The following is a 20,925-nucleotide window of genomic DNA, read 5'->3' as shown; positions in this document are numbered from 1 at the left end:
CTGTCATAATTTGATGTACGGTGAAAAGGTTTAAATTTAACTGTTTACTCGTCATCCTTATTGTTAAACGAACGTCTGATCTCACAAGAACCCTCACACGCTCAACGTTTTCGTCAGATTTTGAAGTTGAAGGTCTCCCTGAGCGAGGTTGATCTTCAACGTGTTCTCGGCCTTCCAAAAATGATTTGTGCCAGCGGAAAATATGTGCTCTTGTTAGGCAATGTTTCCCGTAGGCTTGTTTCAACTTTTCAAAGGTCACACTCGCGGATTCCCCAAGTTTAACACAAAACTTGACCGCATAACGTCGCTCTAAATTCCGATGCTCAAACACACAACAAAAACGCAACTTCACTGATGGCGCTGTCAAAAATAATGTGTTGGCTGAACGGAGTTGAAACTCGTACTGAGCATGTAGAAGGGATAACCAAACCGGTCTAGCACAGACCGGTAGACACAGCGTTGCCAGATCGCTCGCAATGTTACCAACCTCATTACTTTTCTCACACACCTCGTATACTTTTAAAAAACAGCTTACCAAAGTCCAGTTTAATTTCCTCGAACGCTTTCGGCTTTTCTGCGATCTTCAAGAGAAATATAATTATGATTAAAATTATAAAACTACCGTAATTGAATTATATATATAAATAACAATTGATGGTCATTTTATTATTCATCAAAAGTTAAAGTCTAAGTGACTACGACCGTATTGTAATAGCTTCATAATTGTTATCTAATCTGTCTGTGTGTCTGATAACAATTGAGAAACTACTACAATACGGACGTAGTCACTTAGACTTTAATTTTTGATGAATAATAAATTGACAATCAATTGTTATATATATTTATAATTCAATTATGGTAATTTTATAATTTTAATTGTAGTTATATTCCTCTTGAAAATGGCAGAATAGCCGAAAGCGCTCGAGAAGATTAAACTGAAATTTGGTAAGTTGTTTTTTTTTAAATTATATATAATAATTAATAAAATTGTGTGGGTTATAATTATGATTATATTCTAAAAATATTTTTGGCACAATTAGATCGTTCTTTGTGTCTTTTATTTATATAGTTGATGTGTTCTTTAATTCCATTCGAAAAGGATCGATTATTCATTCATATATGTATTCCAAATTGAAGTTTGCGCATTTCAAACACCCTGTTTATTTAAATTAAATTTATTATTAATTTTATTGTTTTATTACTTTTATACTTTTCATTGTTTTTGAAGGATCTCAGTTGTTTGTATAATTTATTATTTTATTATTCGTTATGTAAGCTGTTTTTAATTCAAATGATTTAAAGATTTATTGAATTTTCTGTAATTTATATTATATTCAGTTTTAACATATTCATTTCCGTTATTATTATTCGTTAACTTCATTTTATCTTTTATACATATTTTATTTTTTATTTTAGTATAAAATATATTTATTAAGTTATCGTTATATTCATTAGTTATAGCGATATATTTAATTTATAAATGCCAACGGTCCATGCTAAATAAAATTATTTTAGACGTTTAATAATCAAAGTACGATAGCACTAGTGATGTTTAAAACAAGAATATATTTAAATATATTTTCCTGTTATACGATTGCAGAAAAGCCAATTAAAAAACCTAGTAAAAACAAAAATTATAAAATTACATTTTTTGAAGTAAAGATTGATTTTAATAGTATTTTAATTTTTTAAATAGTTAATTATAAAAAGAGCCTAGTGCGGTTATAAGCAGCCAGGACAGTAGGACATCTAGAAAATCAGCAATCCACTGTATTTTAAAAAAAAATTATTTGTTCTGTAATAAAATAAACATAGAAAAAGTTAATAATAATAATAATACACATTAGTTAATTAATGTATAATTATTATACATTATGTATAATCGTGAAATGTTGATTTCCTAAAAAAATAATTTTAAAAAAGGTGGCAATAAAATTGTTGTACTTACCCGGCATTGGCTATTTAATCAATAATTGGTTATTATAATATAAATAATATAATATATAATAATATAATACTATAATATTAATTTCATTGGTATTTATAACAGAAAAATAATGATTTCGATTATTTTAATGATATCGGTATTTTTAAAATATCGATTTTAAAAAAATCGATATTTTTAAACTTTGACTGGTTCTGCTACTTCCAATGCTACCCTACTAAAGGGCATTTGTATGTGTGTCTGTCTGTATGTGTGTCCGTCCCCATTAGGTTAGCACCGGAATGTAACGATCACTAGCGGAAAATCCCGATTCTTTATTACATTTCTCGTGGTGGTACGGTGTATACTTGTTATATTATTATACATCTATATATATCCGAAATATATTTTTACGCCTTGTGCGAAGTACAAGGAAGTATTGTATTCACGAAACATTTCGGTTTTCAGATTTCAACGGAATTATCCATTTTGATCATCCCTGATCCATTTTGACTACTTTCGGCGTGACATCTGTACGTACGTATGTATCTCACGTAACTCAAAAAGTATTAACTGTAGAATGTTGAAATTTTGTTGTAACATCTAGTTGTGCACCTCGGCTTTTGATTGTAATCGAATGAACCAAAAGGGTCCGAAAGGTCTAAAATCTAAAGTCTAAAATTTATAAGTATCCATGTAAAGAACCTAGAACCTACCAGTTTCCATGTAAAGAAAATAAATTAATGACATGATTGAGTTTGTTTTCTTTTTAAAGATTTTTCCATACGCGCATCTATATTAAAAACACTCAAAAGTAAATTGTTTTCAAGCGGTAAAAGACGATTCCTTTATTTACTTTTTAGCGCTGCCGTAGACGAAAAACCCATTTTACAGAAGTAAGATGTGGCAAAAGATATTAATATTTTTAACGCTTCTGTGACTATATTTTCATATTCACTTCAACGAGCAAGCGAAAACCTTACGAAAAAAAATCTTCAAATGTGAATTGCAGTTGTAAGTTTTATGACTGACATTTCAATGAGCCGTGAATTTTAATCGGTAATTTAGCAGCTGCAACAACGTTTTCACTAAACGGATTCGGTACCCATCTTATCGAGGATTCATTTTTATATTTTTGATAATACTCTGCCGACTGAATTTTTAGCTCTCGCAAATGCAACTTCATCCTATCAAAACTGTGGTGAATAATAGTTATTCTTCATCCAAACTTTTCTCAACGTAATCGCAAGTAAGAGGTAAATAGATTAAATTATTTGCTTTAACGGCGAATAATTCATATAAAAAACTTCTTACTGAAAACATGAACTTACCCTGTCGTTAATACATTATTTTCATCGTCTAAATGTAAATTCATATTCAAGTCGTTTAAACGCGAAAATACACAAGCTAACTAAGCCATCAGCAACATTTCAGTTAACCACACATCTCAGGAATGGTCGAACTCAGATTGTACAAGACTACACTTCATTTACAATCATATATATCATCCTCATTCATTCCCTGAAGTAATACCTGAACGGTATTCTCAGAGGCTAAACAGAAAAAGAAAGAAGATTTTCTTGCTTTAATAATACAGTTCTTCGTGAACTGTACAATGATTTACGGAAAATAGTTTGAAAAAAAATCTCATTCTGTAAAACCGTTTAGATTGGCGTCTATTTATCCTGTAAAAATTATTAATTCATCTCGAGATTCCAATAACCGGATTAATACTTTATCCCGCGATAACCATCTGACTTCTGTATAAAAAAGAAGAGATTTTTTTTCTTTTCGCTCATTTCTTTGCATAGTTTAGCAAACTGCCGCGTAGTTTTAACTACATTCCATTGTGTTGGGGTGGGGGGATTGCGAAATATTCATTACATATATATGTCGGAGAATAAAGTACAGTGGAGTATCTTCCGACAAAACGATGAGAATATTCTTTAGAATATCTGTATTTTTAGTAGTTTTAAGAAATGTACTATTACTTGTAATATTTTGTAAAATAAGGTTTAAATTGTTTTATTGCGGTAGGCTTAGGCCTAGGTAGGCACATGGTTGTCAACGTAGTCGGGATCCCAGGACGATAGGGGTATCATAAAATTAATAAGGAAAAGGAAATATGCAGTAGGCATATTATTTGAGAATATTGAGAAAAGGTAGTCTTGCTTTGGAACCCAGATTGAACAGACCTGGTGATCGCGAATTCGTTATTTCCCTGAGCCTCGGTCTATCGCAAGTTGTTTTAATATTATTTGAATTCTAAATTGAATTAATCTTATATTATAATTCGTGTACTACTGAGTTATTATTACTAAGTGATAATTATCATTTGTAATTATTTCATTGTACGAGTTATCTACTCATTTTTATTAATTGAACTTTATTATAATCTTATATATTCTCCACTTGTAATAATAAAAATGAGTGAAACACAAAACGTTGAATCCCTGACAAATCTCCTCGCCTCTCCGACATATACATATATTTTTTTTTCCTCTTGGGGGTCGTGGAACTAATAGATTGAGCTTGCTGTTTTAGAGATTTACGTTTGTTGTATTTAGAGTATTACATCGCATTAGTGAATCGTCCAATGTTAAAACGTGTATGACAGGAATCGGATTACAGTTTCGATGAGTGTCGCGTGACACAGAAAGCGCATGTGATGTGGTGAACCAAATTTAATACGAAACCTTTTGAATTCCGCTTTCAATTGATGTTACTTTCCTGTATCTGAATGTTATTAAACGTGAGTTATTCAAGATTTTAATGGCAAAAATTATTTTTAGTAACAATCTAATAAAATATTTCTGTATATTTACAGACAATGACGTTACTCTCTTATTGACGTACGAATTAATTTTATTCTTGACCACCGAATATTATGAACGTAACAATTTAATTTAAAAAACGATTATTGATTTCAATTTAAATTAACTTCTTTTAGAAAAACTCAGAAGATGTAGTAATAGCTCCGAAAGTACTAGCACTTACACTTTTTAAATTGTTGATAAGTGGAACTTAATTTATACAATTTTATTAATACCAGCTGTGCCCAAATGCTTAGAAAATTAACTCTTAAACATTGTTTATTATCTATTATTACATATCTATTGTCTATTACATATATTTAACGTGTATTTTTTTTTTAAACAAAATTTTTATAATAGAAATGTAATGTCTTACCTTTTTTGATACCAATATCATTTTATTATAAACCGTTTTATTTATATTATAGAAATTTTTGTTTTCTGAGTGGAAGAAATGATATCTGCGAGACTCTTACCGTACGGTTTACAATTTCATTGTAATGATTTTGGATAGTAATTTACTGTTTTTGATTTCCGTTAAAAACAAACTGTCATGAAAAGAAGATGAAAACCGATTTCAGCTTCATTATTATTTTTACCGTGATTACTTTATTCAAAATTGGTTTTAGGTGCCTTAAGAAATCTAATTTACATTGCAAAGTGCTAATGTTCTTTCTCTGTTCAGCTGATTATATAACTTTCCGTAAAAGAAAAGGGTTTCCAGTAACGTATTTTATACATATTTTCTTCTGTTGCGTAAATAAATTTGAAGTCGGAATTCCATTAAAAAAAACACACAAAAATACCTTTTTTATAATGATACTTATTGATTTTTTACTCAGCACCACGATAGCTGCTTATAAATTTTTGGTTTTGTTAATTCAATGAAATAAAATTCTTAAATTTGTTCGAATATAACAATTTAATAAACAGTTTTTCGTATTTATTATTGATTTAAACATAATTACGAAATTACATTTAATTATTTTTTCTTTTTTTATATTATGTTTAGGACTCAAAAAATTTGAATAATCATAAAAAGGAATTATACTGTTATATATTTTTTCCTGAAAATTAATTACTTCTTACAACATTAGTTTTAATGTTTCAAGGTCTGAGAAGAGTTAGAGTGATTAAATCAAATTTTGTAAATTATTCACGAGAATAATTTAAAATTCAAAACGCACAAAAAGTATATTTTTTAATTTAAAAATTCTACAAATTTACTTTAGTTGCCATTTAATGATATTTACATTTATTTATAACTAGTCAACTTATGTAATATTTCATATTTTGAAAAAAAAAAATGTCTTTGACGTTAAATGTACACTTGAAATGAAAATAACCAAATTATTAGCTTTTTATTTCCTGTAAATGGTAAATTATAAAGTCTCGCTTTTAATAGGAAACTAAATTTTACTTGCCTAGCATCATAGCTCTAGAACTATGCTTCAAGAAGGAAAGTATGGTAATTGATAAAAAAAAAAAAAAAATTTTTAATTATTATTTTTCGACGTTTCATGGCCCAGGAACCCCAAAACATGTGGTGGGGGGGGGGGGGGTTTAATGTGAGTACTTATGTTGGCATGTTTTAACCTTAATAACTTTTCACTGAATAAACCGATTTTGATGAAATTTGGTACACATTCGTGTTTTGGGGCAATTTTTTTGGTAAAGGTGTAAGATCAATTTTTTCAAAATTTTTCAAACATTATACCACTTTATTTATTATTCAATACACTTTTACATAAATAATATATAAAATAGACTTACACATTACTCAATACATGCCTAGGTGCTTATCATACCATTTCTTTTTTAAATATGCCCCCAAATTGTTCAGTTCTTTAAAAATTGGAAAAAGCTCTCTTTTTGTTTTTTTTTTATGTTTATTAATTTTTTTGTCTTAATATGCAAATGACCCCCCCCCCCAAAAAAAAATACTTTGGAAAATGAAAAGGAAAACATTGTTTCGATGTTCTTTTTTATGTATCATTTGTAGTTCTATTTTTTATTAATAAGAGCTGGAGGGCGGCGTCTCAGAATGGGATTATTAGGTGTCCTAAATTGATTACTTTTTGCATAAAAATATTTTTTTGTAATAATAAAAATTTATATAACGAAAGTCAAATTAGAAATTTAACTTTAGAAATTGATACTTACAAATGAAACCGGTATCGGTACATTTTGGGGCCTACGTTTTGGTCATAGTTCATTATTTTATGAGAAAAAACAATCACATAAATAAAAAAATCTGATGTAGACATCACATGACTTCCTTATACGCCTATTAAATTAACATATACATGTTTTTAAAAGTACATAACATTTTATTTCACTAATAACTTCTGATACGTTTTCATTTTTATTTTTTTTATTTTTATTGTTATTACTGAATTATTATTTATTGTAATTTTTTTACAAATTGAGGTTAATAACTATTAATAAATCAATGTATTTAAATTAAAAAAGAGAAGTTAAAGAAAAAGCAAAGGAAGAAGTCGGATTCAAACCGATGTGCTTTCCCTTTGTAAGATCTAAATGTTTCATTAATTAAAGTTTTATTTGGCTATAACTCCGTTACCATTGAATATATATAAGTACCACTTATGATATATCGTTGAAAAGCTGTAAATGAAAGCTTATTACTGCAGTTAAGAAAAAATAAAAAATCTGAATTTTTTGGATTTTGGATTCTTTGGAATCTGAAGGAAACTAGATTTTAGTGAAAGGAAACTAGTAAAAAATCTAATAAAAGGAGTGTTTTGGATCTAAAAAAAAAAAAAAAAAATAAAAAACAGATTTAAAATTAAGTGATCAGAAGAAAGAGAGAAGAAGACGGTATAGTGAATGATGAAATAAAAGGTTACAAAAAAAAAAGATAAGAAAACAAGTAAAATAAAGAGAAATAAAAATTGTAATACGCTCAATTTTGTCCAAATCAAAAAAATTAATTTTTTAAATAAAATTTTTATTTAAGCTTAAATAATTTACTTGAATAAAAAATAACTCTTAAAGTTATCAATTTATGTTTAAGTATACATTAATTATATTTTTTGTAGCAAATATAAAAAGAAAAAAAAAATTTTAATAGAATCCTTTTTTCTTATACGGCTATGCGTAACAATTCAAAACGTGATGTATGCTACGTTAAACGCATGTTTACTTCGTAAGATGTATAAAAATGCAAAGTACTTCGGTTACTAATCCAGAAAAATAAAAAAATAAAAAAAATAGGCAGTACAACTACAAAGTATAGTTTATCTAAGTTTAACAGTATTTTCTGAATCGGATTTTAAGTTCATAAAAGCTATTTGTATCCCGTAAAAGAATTGAAATACTATATTAAAACAGTAATAATAGTCATAATAATTATAAAATAAAAATTGAGAAATAAATATAATAATAACTTACCCAGTTTTGGCGAAATTAGCCCAGTAACGCATCATTCGTCTACTAAGTTCTACTTCTTGGGGATGATAATTTTTTCCGGGATTTAAAGGTTCACCAAAGACATAATTAATTTCATCACCATGCATAACGCCAGTCCAAGAAGGCCATGGATTACCGATAGAACGATGTTTAAATAGATACATATATACGTTATTGCCGGTTTCGGCATAACGATGGGCGAATTCATTAACGTTACACGTAAAATGATAATCGCCGACCATTTTATCCAAAGCATCACGATTTCGTATTGGATCATCCGGATTCAACCAGTCGGTATATTCGAATACGATAGCTTGACGTCCGACATTATTGACGTACGGATTTAATTCTCTTACGGCTTGTAAAAATTCTTCCCGATTTACATAGACGTTTTCTTCTTTTCTAAATAATTCTGTTAAATAATATATAATAAAATAATAACCCTCTTCTGTATTACTTCCCATTAATATGTTAGTTTTCTTGAAATTTTTTGTAGCCAACGATCGTTGTGGTAAATCGTCTAAAAATGATCCGTCCACAACCGGTACAAATGGAAATTCACAAATACCTAACGTACCCCATTCGTTATCTACTAAATCTGAGGCGTTTTGTCGTCTTAAACATTCAATAGCTGCTGATACATCTGTTCGATTATGTGGACATCCCACTGCTTCAGCAAGGCGTAGCCCTCTGTAAAAAAAAAAACTTAATTAATAAAATACAAAGAAAATAATTTAACTTAAAAGGAAATTATTTTATTTTATTAATAAAAATACAAACGAGTTCTGTTCAAAAAATAAACGAAAATTTTTAATTAAGCGCCAACGGAGATATTTAATGACGTGAGGTTGGCACCATTGTGTTCTGCATAACCTCCTCTGTAACCATATCTCTTGGATTGTTGATATCTCGTTTACTTTTTGTGTTATTTTGTTTGAGTACATGTTTAGGGTTTTTCTGTAAAGTGGTATTTTTTGATGACTGAACTTTTTTCACAATGTCGTAGCTATAAACCCAGCTTTCGTCTCCCATTCATGCATTAAACATTCACTCATGAATGTTTAATCTTCATCGACTTGTTGAAGAAATAGCCGACAATTGTCCACTAGATGTTCTTTCTGCTGTTGATCATCAAATAAGGACCAAACTTTGCTTGAACTCGATACGTGTTAAATTTTTCAGTGAAAATGTCAAGGCATGATCCAATCTAGATGCTAACCCTTTATACAAGTTTTGACAGTCGAAAGTCGATTTGTACTCACCAGATCGTTGATTTTCTGAACGTGTGTGTCATCAATTAAGTCGAAGACCTTCTTGGTCGAGGGTCATCTTCAATTGACCGATGACCACTTTTAAATCGTAAAAACCATTCGCAGCATTTCGTACGAATTACAGCATCATCTACGTAAGCTTGTTTCAAAACTTCAAAAGTTTTTGTGAAAGTTTTCCCCCGTTTCACGCAAAATTTTACGTTGTATCGTTGCTCCCGAAAAACGTACATTACAAGAATCGCTACTGACACTTAAACACGTTGCACTCAAATAAAAATAACGCGAAAACTAAACGAGATATCAACAATTGAAGAATATGTGGTTACAGATGAGGTAATGCGAACACAATGCTACCAACCGCACGTCACTAAATATCTCCGTTGGCGCGTAATTAAAAAAGTTCGGTTATTTTTTGAGTTAAAATATTAGTTTGGGTTGTCGAATAAATCAACTGCGTTTACTTACAATCTAATGATTCTATAACTACAAGTAAAATACAGTTACATATCATACAAGTTAAATAATTGACATTACACAGAATTAAAAGGAAAGTAAAGAAATAAGAATTAAAAATACTAGAATTATAAAATTATAAAACTACAGAGTGTCCCATATAAAATGCAACCCATCAATCACTCATCCATGAAATTTCAAAAGTCAAGCTTACTCTCCTACTCGTTACTGAAATGGACTCGTCCAACATCTGAACATCGCGGCGACGCAGTAGAACACTACCGATAGTAACAACAATGCAATCATAACGTTCAGTGTATCGCTAGAGACAAGATGGTGTTTTCGCTAGATGAACGTGTTTTCATTGTCGAGTCGTACTTCAGTACGAAATCAGCGGTTGCAGTGCAAGATTTGTTTCGCCATAAGTACCCGGATAAACCGGCTGCTAACAAAACATCAGTATTAAGGTTAGTCGTAAAATTTAGAGAGACCGGTTCTGTTAATAACAAGGAACACAAAAGAACTGCGTCAGTGTTGAATACAGTTACAGTCGCTGAAATCAAAGACCGATTACTCGCCTCGCCAAATAAATCGATCAGACGTTTATGTGCTGAAATTAATTTGTCTAAATCGACTGTTCATCGGGCGACCAAACGATTACAATTACGAACTTATCGCATTCAAACGGTTCATCGACTTCTTGAGCCCGACAAAGAAAAACGGCTACAATATTGTCAACGGTTCCGTCGATTTCTGCGTGAGAGAATTAACGTTATGGATTCGTTATTTTTCACAGATGAAGCACGATTTCATTCGGATGGCTACGTAATCAGCCAAAACAGTAGAATTTGGAGCGCTGAAAATCCCCACGTTTATCTCGAAAAACAATTACACCCGCAGAAGTCGGGCGTGTAGTGCGGAATATAGTGGAAGAAAATAATCGGTCCTACTTTTTTTCGAGTACACCGTTAATGCAGAACGATATCAGGATATTTTATCTCGATTCATCGCACTCTTGGAAGAGGAAGACAGACACTGCCGGGTACAACATGACGGTGCAACATCGCACTACGCAAGTTCAACTTCTGATTTCGTCGAGGAATTCTTCGGTAATCGTGTTATCAGTCGAGGCTTGTGGCCACTAAGATCTCCAGATTTGACTGCGAGGGATTTTTTTCTATGGAGTTACCTCAAAGAAAAAGCCTACAGCAACAAACCACGAAAACTTTAACGATTGAAAGTCAATATTGAACAAGCTGTATTAAATATCCGGCCACAAACTTTGAAAAAAGTTATAAGAAACGCTGTAAAAAGAATTGAAGCTTGTATTGAAGAAGATGGCGGCCACTTCCAACATTTACTCTAAATGTAAGGTAATGGATGGTAATAATAAAAATTACATTTACATTTACACATGCCTTTTTATTATTTCAATACCTACCAATATAAGGTTGGGTTGCGTTTTATATGGGACAACCTGGTATTATATAATAGTAATATTATTATATAATAGTAGTATTATTATAATTATAATTACTAATTATAAGTACTGTTATTATAATTATATATTAATACTATTATATAATTATAATTATAAAATATACTAGTATTATAAAATACTGGAATTAGATTACTATAAACCAAATATCACCTAAGTAACATATTAATGTAATGGAATCAAATCACTTAATTCGATAAGAATATGATTTACATTTCAAAAACTACCTTTCTATTTTAGGTGGGGGGGGGGAGGGGGTTGAATAAAATTAAACCCCGTGAAAAATTTATTTAACTTTTGGGTAAAATTTTTATACACGGAACCTGTAATATCGATGTATCCTTGACCTGCTGACCGATTATGATATCAAAATTTAATATCAATTTCCCATGATGAAGCAAAATAAGATGGAAAAACATTTTTTACATTAGGAAAAAATGAAGGAATTATAGAAAATAAGAACAGAACCAAAAGAAACATGATATTGACATAGTCCATTGTAAGCTGATTCAAAGCAAAAATAAATTAAATATGAGAAATTTTTACATATACTCTGGCTAAAACTGAATTATAAAATTTCATTTGATGAACTTATTTTAAAATTAGCTTTAGACTCTTAACTGTAAGTAAAGGTTGAATAAATAATTTATTCAAAATACTCTTTTTTAATCTGTTGTTTGTGTTGATGTTAAAAATGTTTTTAAAATAACAAATGATTAAATATTAATTTTAAATGATTAATGACACAATTTCAATTACCGTTCTTTTAACAGGAGAGGAAAACAACATTTTCTCTGTGTACACGGTCAGTTCATTATTTTCTCTAACAGGATTATTTACTACTGTGATTGTAAATGAACAGTAAAGTAAAACTCTACTGTATTTAAAATTTTAAATACGAACAAAAAAAGACAAAACAAAAAAAAAACATTAATTAATAGTAATCGTGGTCATTTAATTACTAAATAACAATCATTAGTTTGGCTATAATGAATAATGGTAGAAAATATTCCGTAGAATTATACTAAATAATTTTTTCTTTATTTACACAGTTAAATAAACAGGAATAATCCATTGATTATGAGGATAATTAATGTAAAAAAGTTATTCATGAAGTAGATAATCATAAATAAAATTAATATGTATTTTTTCAAACAATAAAAAGATTAAAAGAAAAAAATAATAAATATTAGGACAAAAATTAAAGAAAAAATTGTTCGTTGTTTGTAACTTAAATACATTATCAGATTCACGGTTATATCTTCTACATATTATATCTTCTACAATACTTCTAGAAACAAAGAAGCTACTAATGCGTTTAATTTTGAGATAACAACAGTCAGTAAGAATTAATAACATAAATCTATGAAAGAAGAACGTTTTATTTTTAAAAATTATTATTCATTTATAGAAAAAACAAATTATATAATGTACTCTTTGAGACTTAAAGGTTAAAAAACATAAAAGTTAAATAGTAATAAAGGATCTTTAATACAAGGTCTTTTAATAATTAAAGAGACAAATGAAAGTAGAAAACTTATTATTTATTTAATGAAAAAGAAACTAAAGCTACTTTTCAACATTAACCCCAGCTAAATTTAGACACTTTTCCCCCATTCCTTCTGTGAATGTCTTATCATTCTTTGAGCTTTCTTAATCCAGTAATAAACAAATGTTCACCTTGTTGGTCTTTCTTTTTCCTGTTTAGCCTCCGGTAACTACCGTTTAGATAATTCTTCAGAGGATGAATGAGGATGATATGTATGAGTGTAAATGATGTGTAGTCTTGTACATTCTCAGTTCGACCGTTCCTGAGATGTGTGGTTAATTGAAACCCAACCACCAAAGAACACCGATCTAGTATTCAAATCCGTGTAAAAATAACTGGCTTTACTAGGACTTGAACGCTGTAACTCTCGACTTCCAAATCAGCTGATTTGGGAAGACGCATTAACCACTAGACCAACCCGGTGGGTTCACCTTGTTGGTCTGGAACGTTCTTGTTCCACATTTCTGGCGGTCTCATTGTTTCCGAATTTGATGCCACTTAAAAGCTCTTTGAGAGAACCGTACAAAGAAAATTTTATCGATGGGGACTGTGAGGTAGGTGTGGAAACACGGAAAGCTGTTCAAAAGTCGAGTTTTGAACAGCTTCCCGTGTCTTTTGAATGACGTGAGAATTACGCTTTCTGATAAAGAATCAGAACTGTTTAGACTTTCCGCAAATAAATTTCGGCCCGTTTTACACCTTCAAAAAATAAAAATCTTATCTTAGCACACTGCTATTTTACGGTAAACGTTTCAAGTGTACCCGAAATTTTGAAATAAACAACAGAGGTTATAATAATGAAAAATACTTTTGGATAGTTGAAATTTTTTATACGAGTGGAGACAACTTGAACGTCACACGGTTTCAATTTATTCTATTAAATAGCTTTCCCACTCTCTTTTTTTTCCAACGAGTCTGAGGAACCACATTTAAGGGCGGGTTGTAGTTTCAATAACCACACTCTTTGAGACAGGCGGAGTCTCAAAGGGTACATTATATAATTTGTTTTTTATATAAATGAATATTAATTTTTAAAAATAAAACGTTTCTTCTTTCATAGATTTATGTTATTAATTCTTACTGACTGTTGTTATCTAAAAATTAAACGCATTAGTAGCTTCTTTGTTTCTAGGAGTATTTTAGAAAATCCACCGGGTTGGTCTAGTGGTGAACGCGTCTTCCCAAATCAGCTGATTTGGAAGCCGAGAGTTCCAGCGTTCAAGTCCTAGTAAAGCCAGTTATTTTTACATGGATTTGAATGCTAGATCGTGGATACCGGTGTTCTTTGGTGGTTGGGTGAAATTAACCACACATCTCAGGATTGGTCGAACGGAGAATGTACAAGACTACACTTCATTTACACTCATACATTTCATTTCATCCTCTGAAGTATTATCTAAACGGCAGTTACCGGAGGCTAAACAGGAAAAAGAAAGGAGTATTTTAGAAGATGTTCATATAACCGTGAATCTGATAATGCATTTAAGATACAACCACATTTACGAACTCTTTAACAGAGGTTCCGCTAGTTTTCATTACGAGAGCGTATGTGTGCCTGCGCCCTACCGACCAAACCTCATATCTCGCCGAACCTTCCCTCCCGACGTCAGGCTCACAATTAAGCATTACACGTCCCCGGGAAATTGGTTTGCTTGGCATTTCTCCCGCCACCACCCCACTCAGTCTCCCTAAAGAATAAGACCGAATGTCTGTGCCACAAACGGGTACTGAGTCTCGAAACAGTTTAGCGACCAGTGCCCTAAATAACTCCTAGAACTTATCTAACAGCGTGAGCGGACTAAGAGCGGTGCCATACACCACCGATTACTTACGTGTCCCAACCGCTCACTTGTCATATATTCACTATAATGGGTAGGCGCACCCCGTCAACTATTAAAAATATATATGACATCCATAAATTAAAATTTACTTTGTCAAGACAGGAATTCGCTGCCACGCCTAGATCGCTGAATGCCAGCAAGTATCTGTCCACCATATTAAAGCGCTTGGAGCCCTAACTGGCTGGTGGTCGGCCATACATCTCAAACATCTCGCCGCTGTGAGTGGCCAGTTTTCCCCTTGATCTTTAAGTTCCAGAGTGGCCCGGTCTCTGGCCCCCAAAGAGCAGGGAAGTCAAACATCAGATTTTCATTTGACTTGACCTCCCCGGAGACGCACAGCTCATCAGCTGTCAGGAGGAACCGAAACAGATATTGGTTCAAATTAACATGGTTTGTGAACACCTCGGCACCAGTTGCTCTTATAAACGAACTCGAGGCATACCATCTCCCCAGATCCCGTATAAACTTGTACAGGGATCTTCCCTTAGTCGTGGTGTCCCATTGCAGCTACCATGCTTCCATCGCGAGGCTCTGCAGCCTCTTCCGCAGGCGGGAGATGGGCAACTGAACACAATTTTGATTCGGTGCATAGTAATCATCACGTTCCGGTACTGGCCCGGCCCGAAACCGCTTTCCAAATACCTCGGTCTCCCGGCCTCTTCGCAATCACCACATGGCTGCCCGAACTTTCACCACTAAATCCATTGGGAGAGCCTTCCCCAATACGGTGGTAGCGTCGTAGGAGATAGTTTTAAAACCACCAGTGTATATAATTAAGGTTCTGCGATGGGCACTCCTTCAATTTTGAACAAGTACTCTATTCATATCCAACCTATGCGCCTAAACGGGCGCCGCGTAAGAGATCATGCTTTCGAAAACACCATCGATCATGAACCTCCCCGGGAGGTGCCTTTGGGCTAGAGTAATGCAGAGTCATGTTCTTCCGCTTCAGTCTGAGGACTTTGTATTGTGGTACACTCTAGAAGATCCACCTGGAAGCATCCAGCAGTCCCTCTCTTCCCAGACTTTGGTTTCGAGAACCCCTGTCCCGAATCCTGCGACTGTTTGAAATTGGTACTGGCTTTTCAATATGGTGTCTATTATGTCATTTATCATAACGAGACTTTTGTCTCTTTAACTATTAAAAGACCCAAGTATATTTATGTTTTTTATTTTTCTATTTGTTATACGAAGTATAATTTATATAGAAATCACTAAAATGAAAAAGTGAAAATATGAATACTATTTTATCTTTAACATTAAATTATAAAATATTGTAATAAAAGCCACATAATATGTATATATTTAAAAAATTGTCAAAATTAAAAATACGTTATTTTTATAATTTATTATGAATGCATATATATAATGTGTGAAATATATATGTACGCATATACGTATATATATATATGGCGAAAAGATATTAATACAATTTTAGAAAAATATATTTAAAATATAAGCAAAACTGTTTTAAACTACAATTATTATTTATCAGTGGAAAAATGGTGCTGAACTAAAGTATTAATATGAAATATTAAGAATAAACACAACAATTAAAATTAAAATGAAAATTTCATTTACTAAAAGTTAAAATAAAGAAAACTAAATATAACACTGATTTTGATGATTTAAAAAAATTTTCCAAGTTATAACAGAATCACTAGAAAATAACCATAAAATACTAATAGCGTACACACGCGTACATACAGACACTATCGTAACGGCGAGAATTTACAAAATAATAAAATAAAGACTGTAGGGGGTATCCAGAGTGAGAATTTTTGGTAATTTAAATTACATTGTAAGATTAAGAAAGCGGTTTCAGATTCTACTTTGTTCGTTATATTTTTTCAAGTTTTTAGTTTTAGGTAGATTTCATAAGAAAGTTACCTACTTGTACCATGATTCGACTTCCGGAAAATTTCGACATATCGTCATGTTTCACATCCCCCAGGCCCCAAAATCACCGTCAGTTCAAAAGTTTATATATACATTTATATTTCACTTTCTTGTGGATATTATAACTGCCACAATATTCCACCGATCACTTTCAAATTGATACATAAAATACAACGATCCGAAATCTCGGTCGAGTTTGTTATTGGTAAAAATCGGACCATGGGAGGACTTTTTTGAAAAACAAAATGTCGGTATAACTTTCTTATTAAGTAAAATATCGAATTCGTTTAAAGTTCCTACTAATATTTGGATAAGGATCTAAAACCTATTTAAGTAAAGGTTTTTTATAAGACCAACCATTGACCAAGGAGATGAAAAAAATGGGGTTTCGAAGAAAAAAAATCATACTTCCCACAATAGGCACAGTATTGAATCGGTTTAAAATGGTTGTTAATCCTCTAAACCTCTTTTTTCCTGTTTAGCCTCCGGTAACTACCGTTTAGATAATTCTTCAGAGGATGATATGTATGAGTGTAAATGAAGTGTGGTCCTCTAAACCTAAAACTTTTGTTTGAAACAGCCTTTGATATGACCAACCCTTACGACAAGGGATGACCAAAATGTTGCTGCAATTGTAAGAAGATAGGTCTGTCGTAGGCTAAATTTGTTAAACTTTTTTGATATGCAACCATTGTCGTATTGAGTAAATTTAAAGTTTTTCTTAACTTTAAGATTTAAATCTTTTTTAACCCCTACTTATGATCGGTGAAACTACCTCCGCCTTCCGCCGTGTCGAAAGGGATTATTTTTTTTATTAAGATGAACACCTTTTTTATTTCAATCATTAAATTATTTTTAGAATCGAATTAGTTTTATATGAGGGTACATCACGAAGTTCTCCTAGGATATTTACAATTTATACTACTCGTTAAAATAATAGAAAAATTTCATATAATGTCTTAAAATGCTCCATTTATGAATTACGTTAAGTGAAAGATTTTGCTTAGATTTCAGCTTCCCCGGTGAAATGAGAGAGTATATGTTTAGGACGTTCAATAAGGAGCAAAAGTAGTGATTTTTTTATAGTTTTTGACCTGAAAATCGAATAAAATAGATCCCAGAACCGTATCTGCATTAGGTATTGAAAAATCTGGGGTAAAAGCTAATAAAATGGGGCTTCTGTTTTTGTATTTGTCGTACAATAACTTCATATTATTGGGTAAAAAACACGTAACATTTTTAAAAAGTCTTCTAGTGAATTTAATTCTGAAGAAAATAGTATAAGACATGTTGAATAAAAAAAAAAAAGTTGGAAAAATTCGATATTTATTTAGTAACAGTAAACTACTACATTTGTTAGGAAAGTTCTTATATAATGTAAACAAAAGCGGAATTATTTTTTAGTGATGTGAAATATCTGTAAAAACAAAATTTACTGTTAAAAATTGCTGTTAAGGATTAAAAAAAAAACTGGAAAATTCGCAATTGTAAAAATAAATTACTTGGATAATAATTTTTTTATTAATGGGCAACATACAATAACTTATTTGAAAAATTATTATTTTAAGGTTAGCAATAAAGAAATAACAGTTAATCAGCAATGCGTAATAATGTATTAGTGTTTAAATCATTCTGTTAGGTACATTAAGTACATCGGATACTGTGAACTGTGCTGTTGTTGGGGAAGGTTTCTATGAATTTTAGTTAAACGTGATCGGTTTGCCATTGAAGTAATACCGTACTTTTTTACAACAGAGGAATACGCTGATATGGTATTCATTTTTGGTGTGTGTAATGGTAATACTACAACTCCTGCATAAGAATATGAAATACTTTTTCCGAATCGCGGGATTCCAGATCCCAAAACAATCAGCGCGACTTCAGCAAACAGGTTCACTATCTAGTATTCGTAACAGCTAACAACGATCTGCCAAACACGACACTGTTATTCTTAAAATTACTATCGATACAATTCAGTGCATTCCGGGCGTCAGTACACGACGTCTTTCTTACAGTGAACTGGAATTTTACATTCGATGGTTTCTAGGACACTTAAAAAACAAGTTATATCCTTATCATAAACAGCGAGTTCAATATCAACACCCAGGAGACGGTCCGCTCCACTTGGAGTTCTGCAACTGGTAAAATGCAAATCGGCAACTCTACAAGTATGTTTTGTTTTCTGATGAGGCAAATTTCACTCCAGATGGCGTCAAAAACTTTCGAAATAGCATACATGGGCAGAAGTAAATCCTAATAAAACGGTGGAAGGCAATTTTCAACACCGATTTAGTTTCAATATATGGTGCGGCCTTTTTCATAATCAGCTCTTTAGATCGTTCATATTACCTGGCCGCTTAAATTCTGAGATCTACTTGAACTTTCTTCATGAAGAATTGCCGTAGCTGCTTGATATTCCTCTAGCTCCGGGGCACAAAGCATACTTCCAGCACGAAAGTACACTTCTATTCCATTGTGACCCACTTCTCTTATGTCGTTTCCAGTCGCTTAAATTATAATTTCCCTGAGAAACGGATCGGTCGTTGAGGTCCACATTCCTGGCCACCAAGATCACCTGATCTAAGGCTTTAGATTTTTGCGTTCCGGGATGGATGAAAAATATAAAACAAAAGTACATTCTCATGAAGAATTAATTGTCCACATTATAGATTCGGCTGAGCAATTTAAGGAAAACCCTGAAGAACTAAGAAGAGCAACAAAAACAGTACACAAGCGTGCCAAGAAATGTGTTGCAAATGGGGAGCTTATTTTTTAACATTTATTATAAACTGGTACGTAAATTGTACTTTGATCTAGTGTACTGTTTCTTAATAAAATTCGAATTTTCTAAGTATTCTTTTATTTATTCAACTTGTCTTACGCCATTTTGTTCAGAATTAAATTCTCTACAAGTCTTATTTAAAGGTTTACATTTTTCTTACCCATTTAATCATTTTATTGTACGTCAAACATAAAAAACAGGGTTTCTTACACCAATTTATTGGTTTTCACCAAGATGCGGTTCTGGGACCTATTTTATTTGATTTCTTAGGTCAAAAATCATATGAAATCACTAATTATGCCTCTTAATTAACGTTCTAAAAATTTTACTACGACCTCATTTCACCGGTCGCAAACGAAACATTTTAGGACATGATTATATGAACTTTTTCATTACTTTCACGAGTAAAATTGCTTATGAATGTTCCAAAACTACCTTCGAGACTAATTTAAGGTCACCGTTGGAGTAAAAATAATTTTAACGGTGATAAAACTTAATAAAACTGAAAGCATATGTTTTTAATAATATAATTCTGAAGATGAAATAATAATACTTAAGCGCTATTTACTACATATCGCCTGTAACTTAGTGAGCTAATAGCCAAATTAAAGTTTAGAAGCTCTCCGATTTAAGGACATTACTATTAATTTGCAGTCCGACAACAAAAAATGTGAATCGTTTCCGTTTACAGGCAACATGTAAAAAATTAAAACAGATACGCTTTGTTGGAGGTGGAATTACCTTCATGAAGATCACTTTAACAGGCTTTATTCAAGCTCCGTTGTTTGTGTATTTTTCAACTCTTTTTTGTCAATTTAAAAAAAAAAAAAAATTAAAATACATTTTTGTACTTCAATGCGATAGGATACGCGCAAAAAACGTAATGATTTCATCTAATTCAACTTTATATGGGGACAACAATAAACATGTTGATTTTTTTTTATAAAATAATACCTAATACTGCAGAATTACAATTTTTACTCAGGGTCTTTATAACAGAATATTTAACTGATTATATAATATTATTAATAAAATACCTTCAGCATTAAGTAGATTATATAAGTAATAAATAACCTTTTAAATGCGTAGTAGCTCGCCGTAGCAGTAAATTTCAGTTTTGAGCTACGTATGACCAAGAATTTCAAAGCGTGTATACACTTTCAATTATAGAAAAACTGCTATCTACGAGATGTGTGAGAAAAGTAATGAGACTGACTATTTACTTACCAAAGTTTTTATTTTTTTCAAACAACATTATCCCCTTCAAAGTAGTTCCCTTGGGCAACTATACACCTGCGGAGTCGTTGTTCCCACTCGTGGCAGCAGCGCTGGAACGCTTCAACAGGTACGGCTTTTAATTGGTCGGTCACAGTCTTTTGAATGTTCTCCAGAGTTCCTAAATGACGTCCTTTTAAGAAACGATTCAATTTCGGGAAAAGGAAAAAATCACAAGGACTCCAATA

General features: G+C 31.6%; 1 protein-coding gene across 1 annotated transcript in view; it reads right to left on the bottom strand.

Annotated features, from left to right (window-relative positions):
• The window catches only part of LOC142333356 (acetylcholinesterase-like), a 186,414-nt gene that overhangs the window by 143,074 nt on the left and 22,415 nt on the right, over positions 1-20,925 (bottom strand). Inside the window, exon 4 of the mRNA XM_075380379.1 lies at positions 8,152-8,859. Coding sequence (XP_075236494.1) covers positions 8,152-8,859 — 708 coding nt within the window. The remainder of the gene's footprint in view (positions 1-8,151; positions 8,860-20,925) is intronic.

This window comes from Lycorma delicatula, chromosome 12, assembly GCF_047948215.1.
Source record: "Lycorma delicatula isolate Av1 chromosome 12, ASM4794821v1, whole genome shotgun sequence".
Lineage (NCBI taxonomy): Eukaryota > Metazoa > Arthropoda > Insecta > Hemiptera > Fulgoridae > Lycorma > Lycorma delicatula.
The sequence above is the reverse complement of the archived record's forward strand: the minus strand, read 5'-3'. Positions and strand labels throughout refer to the sequence as shown.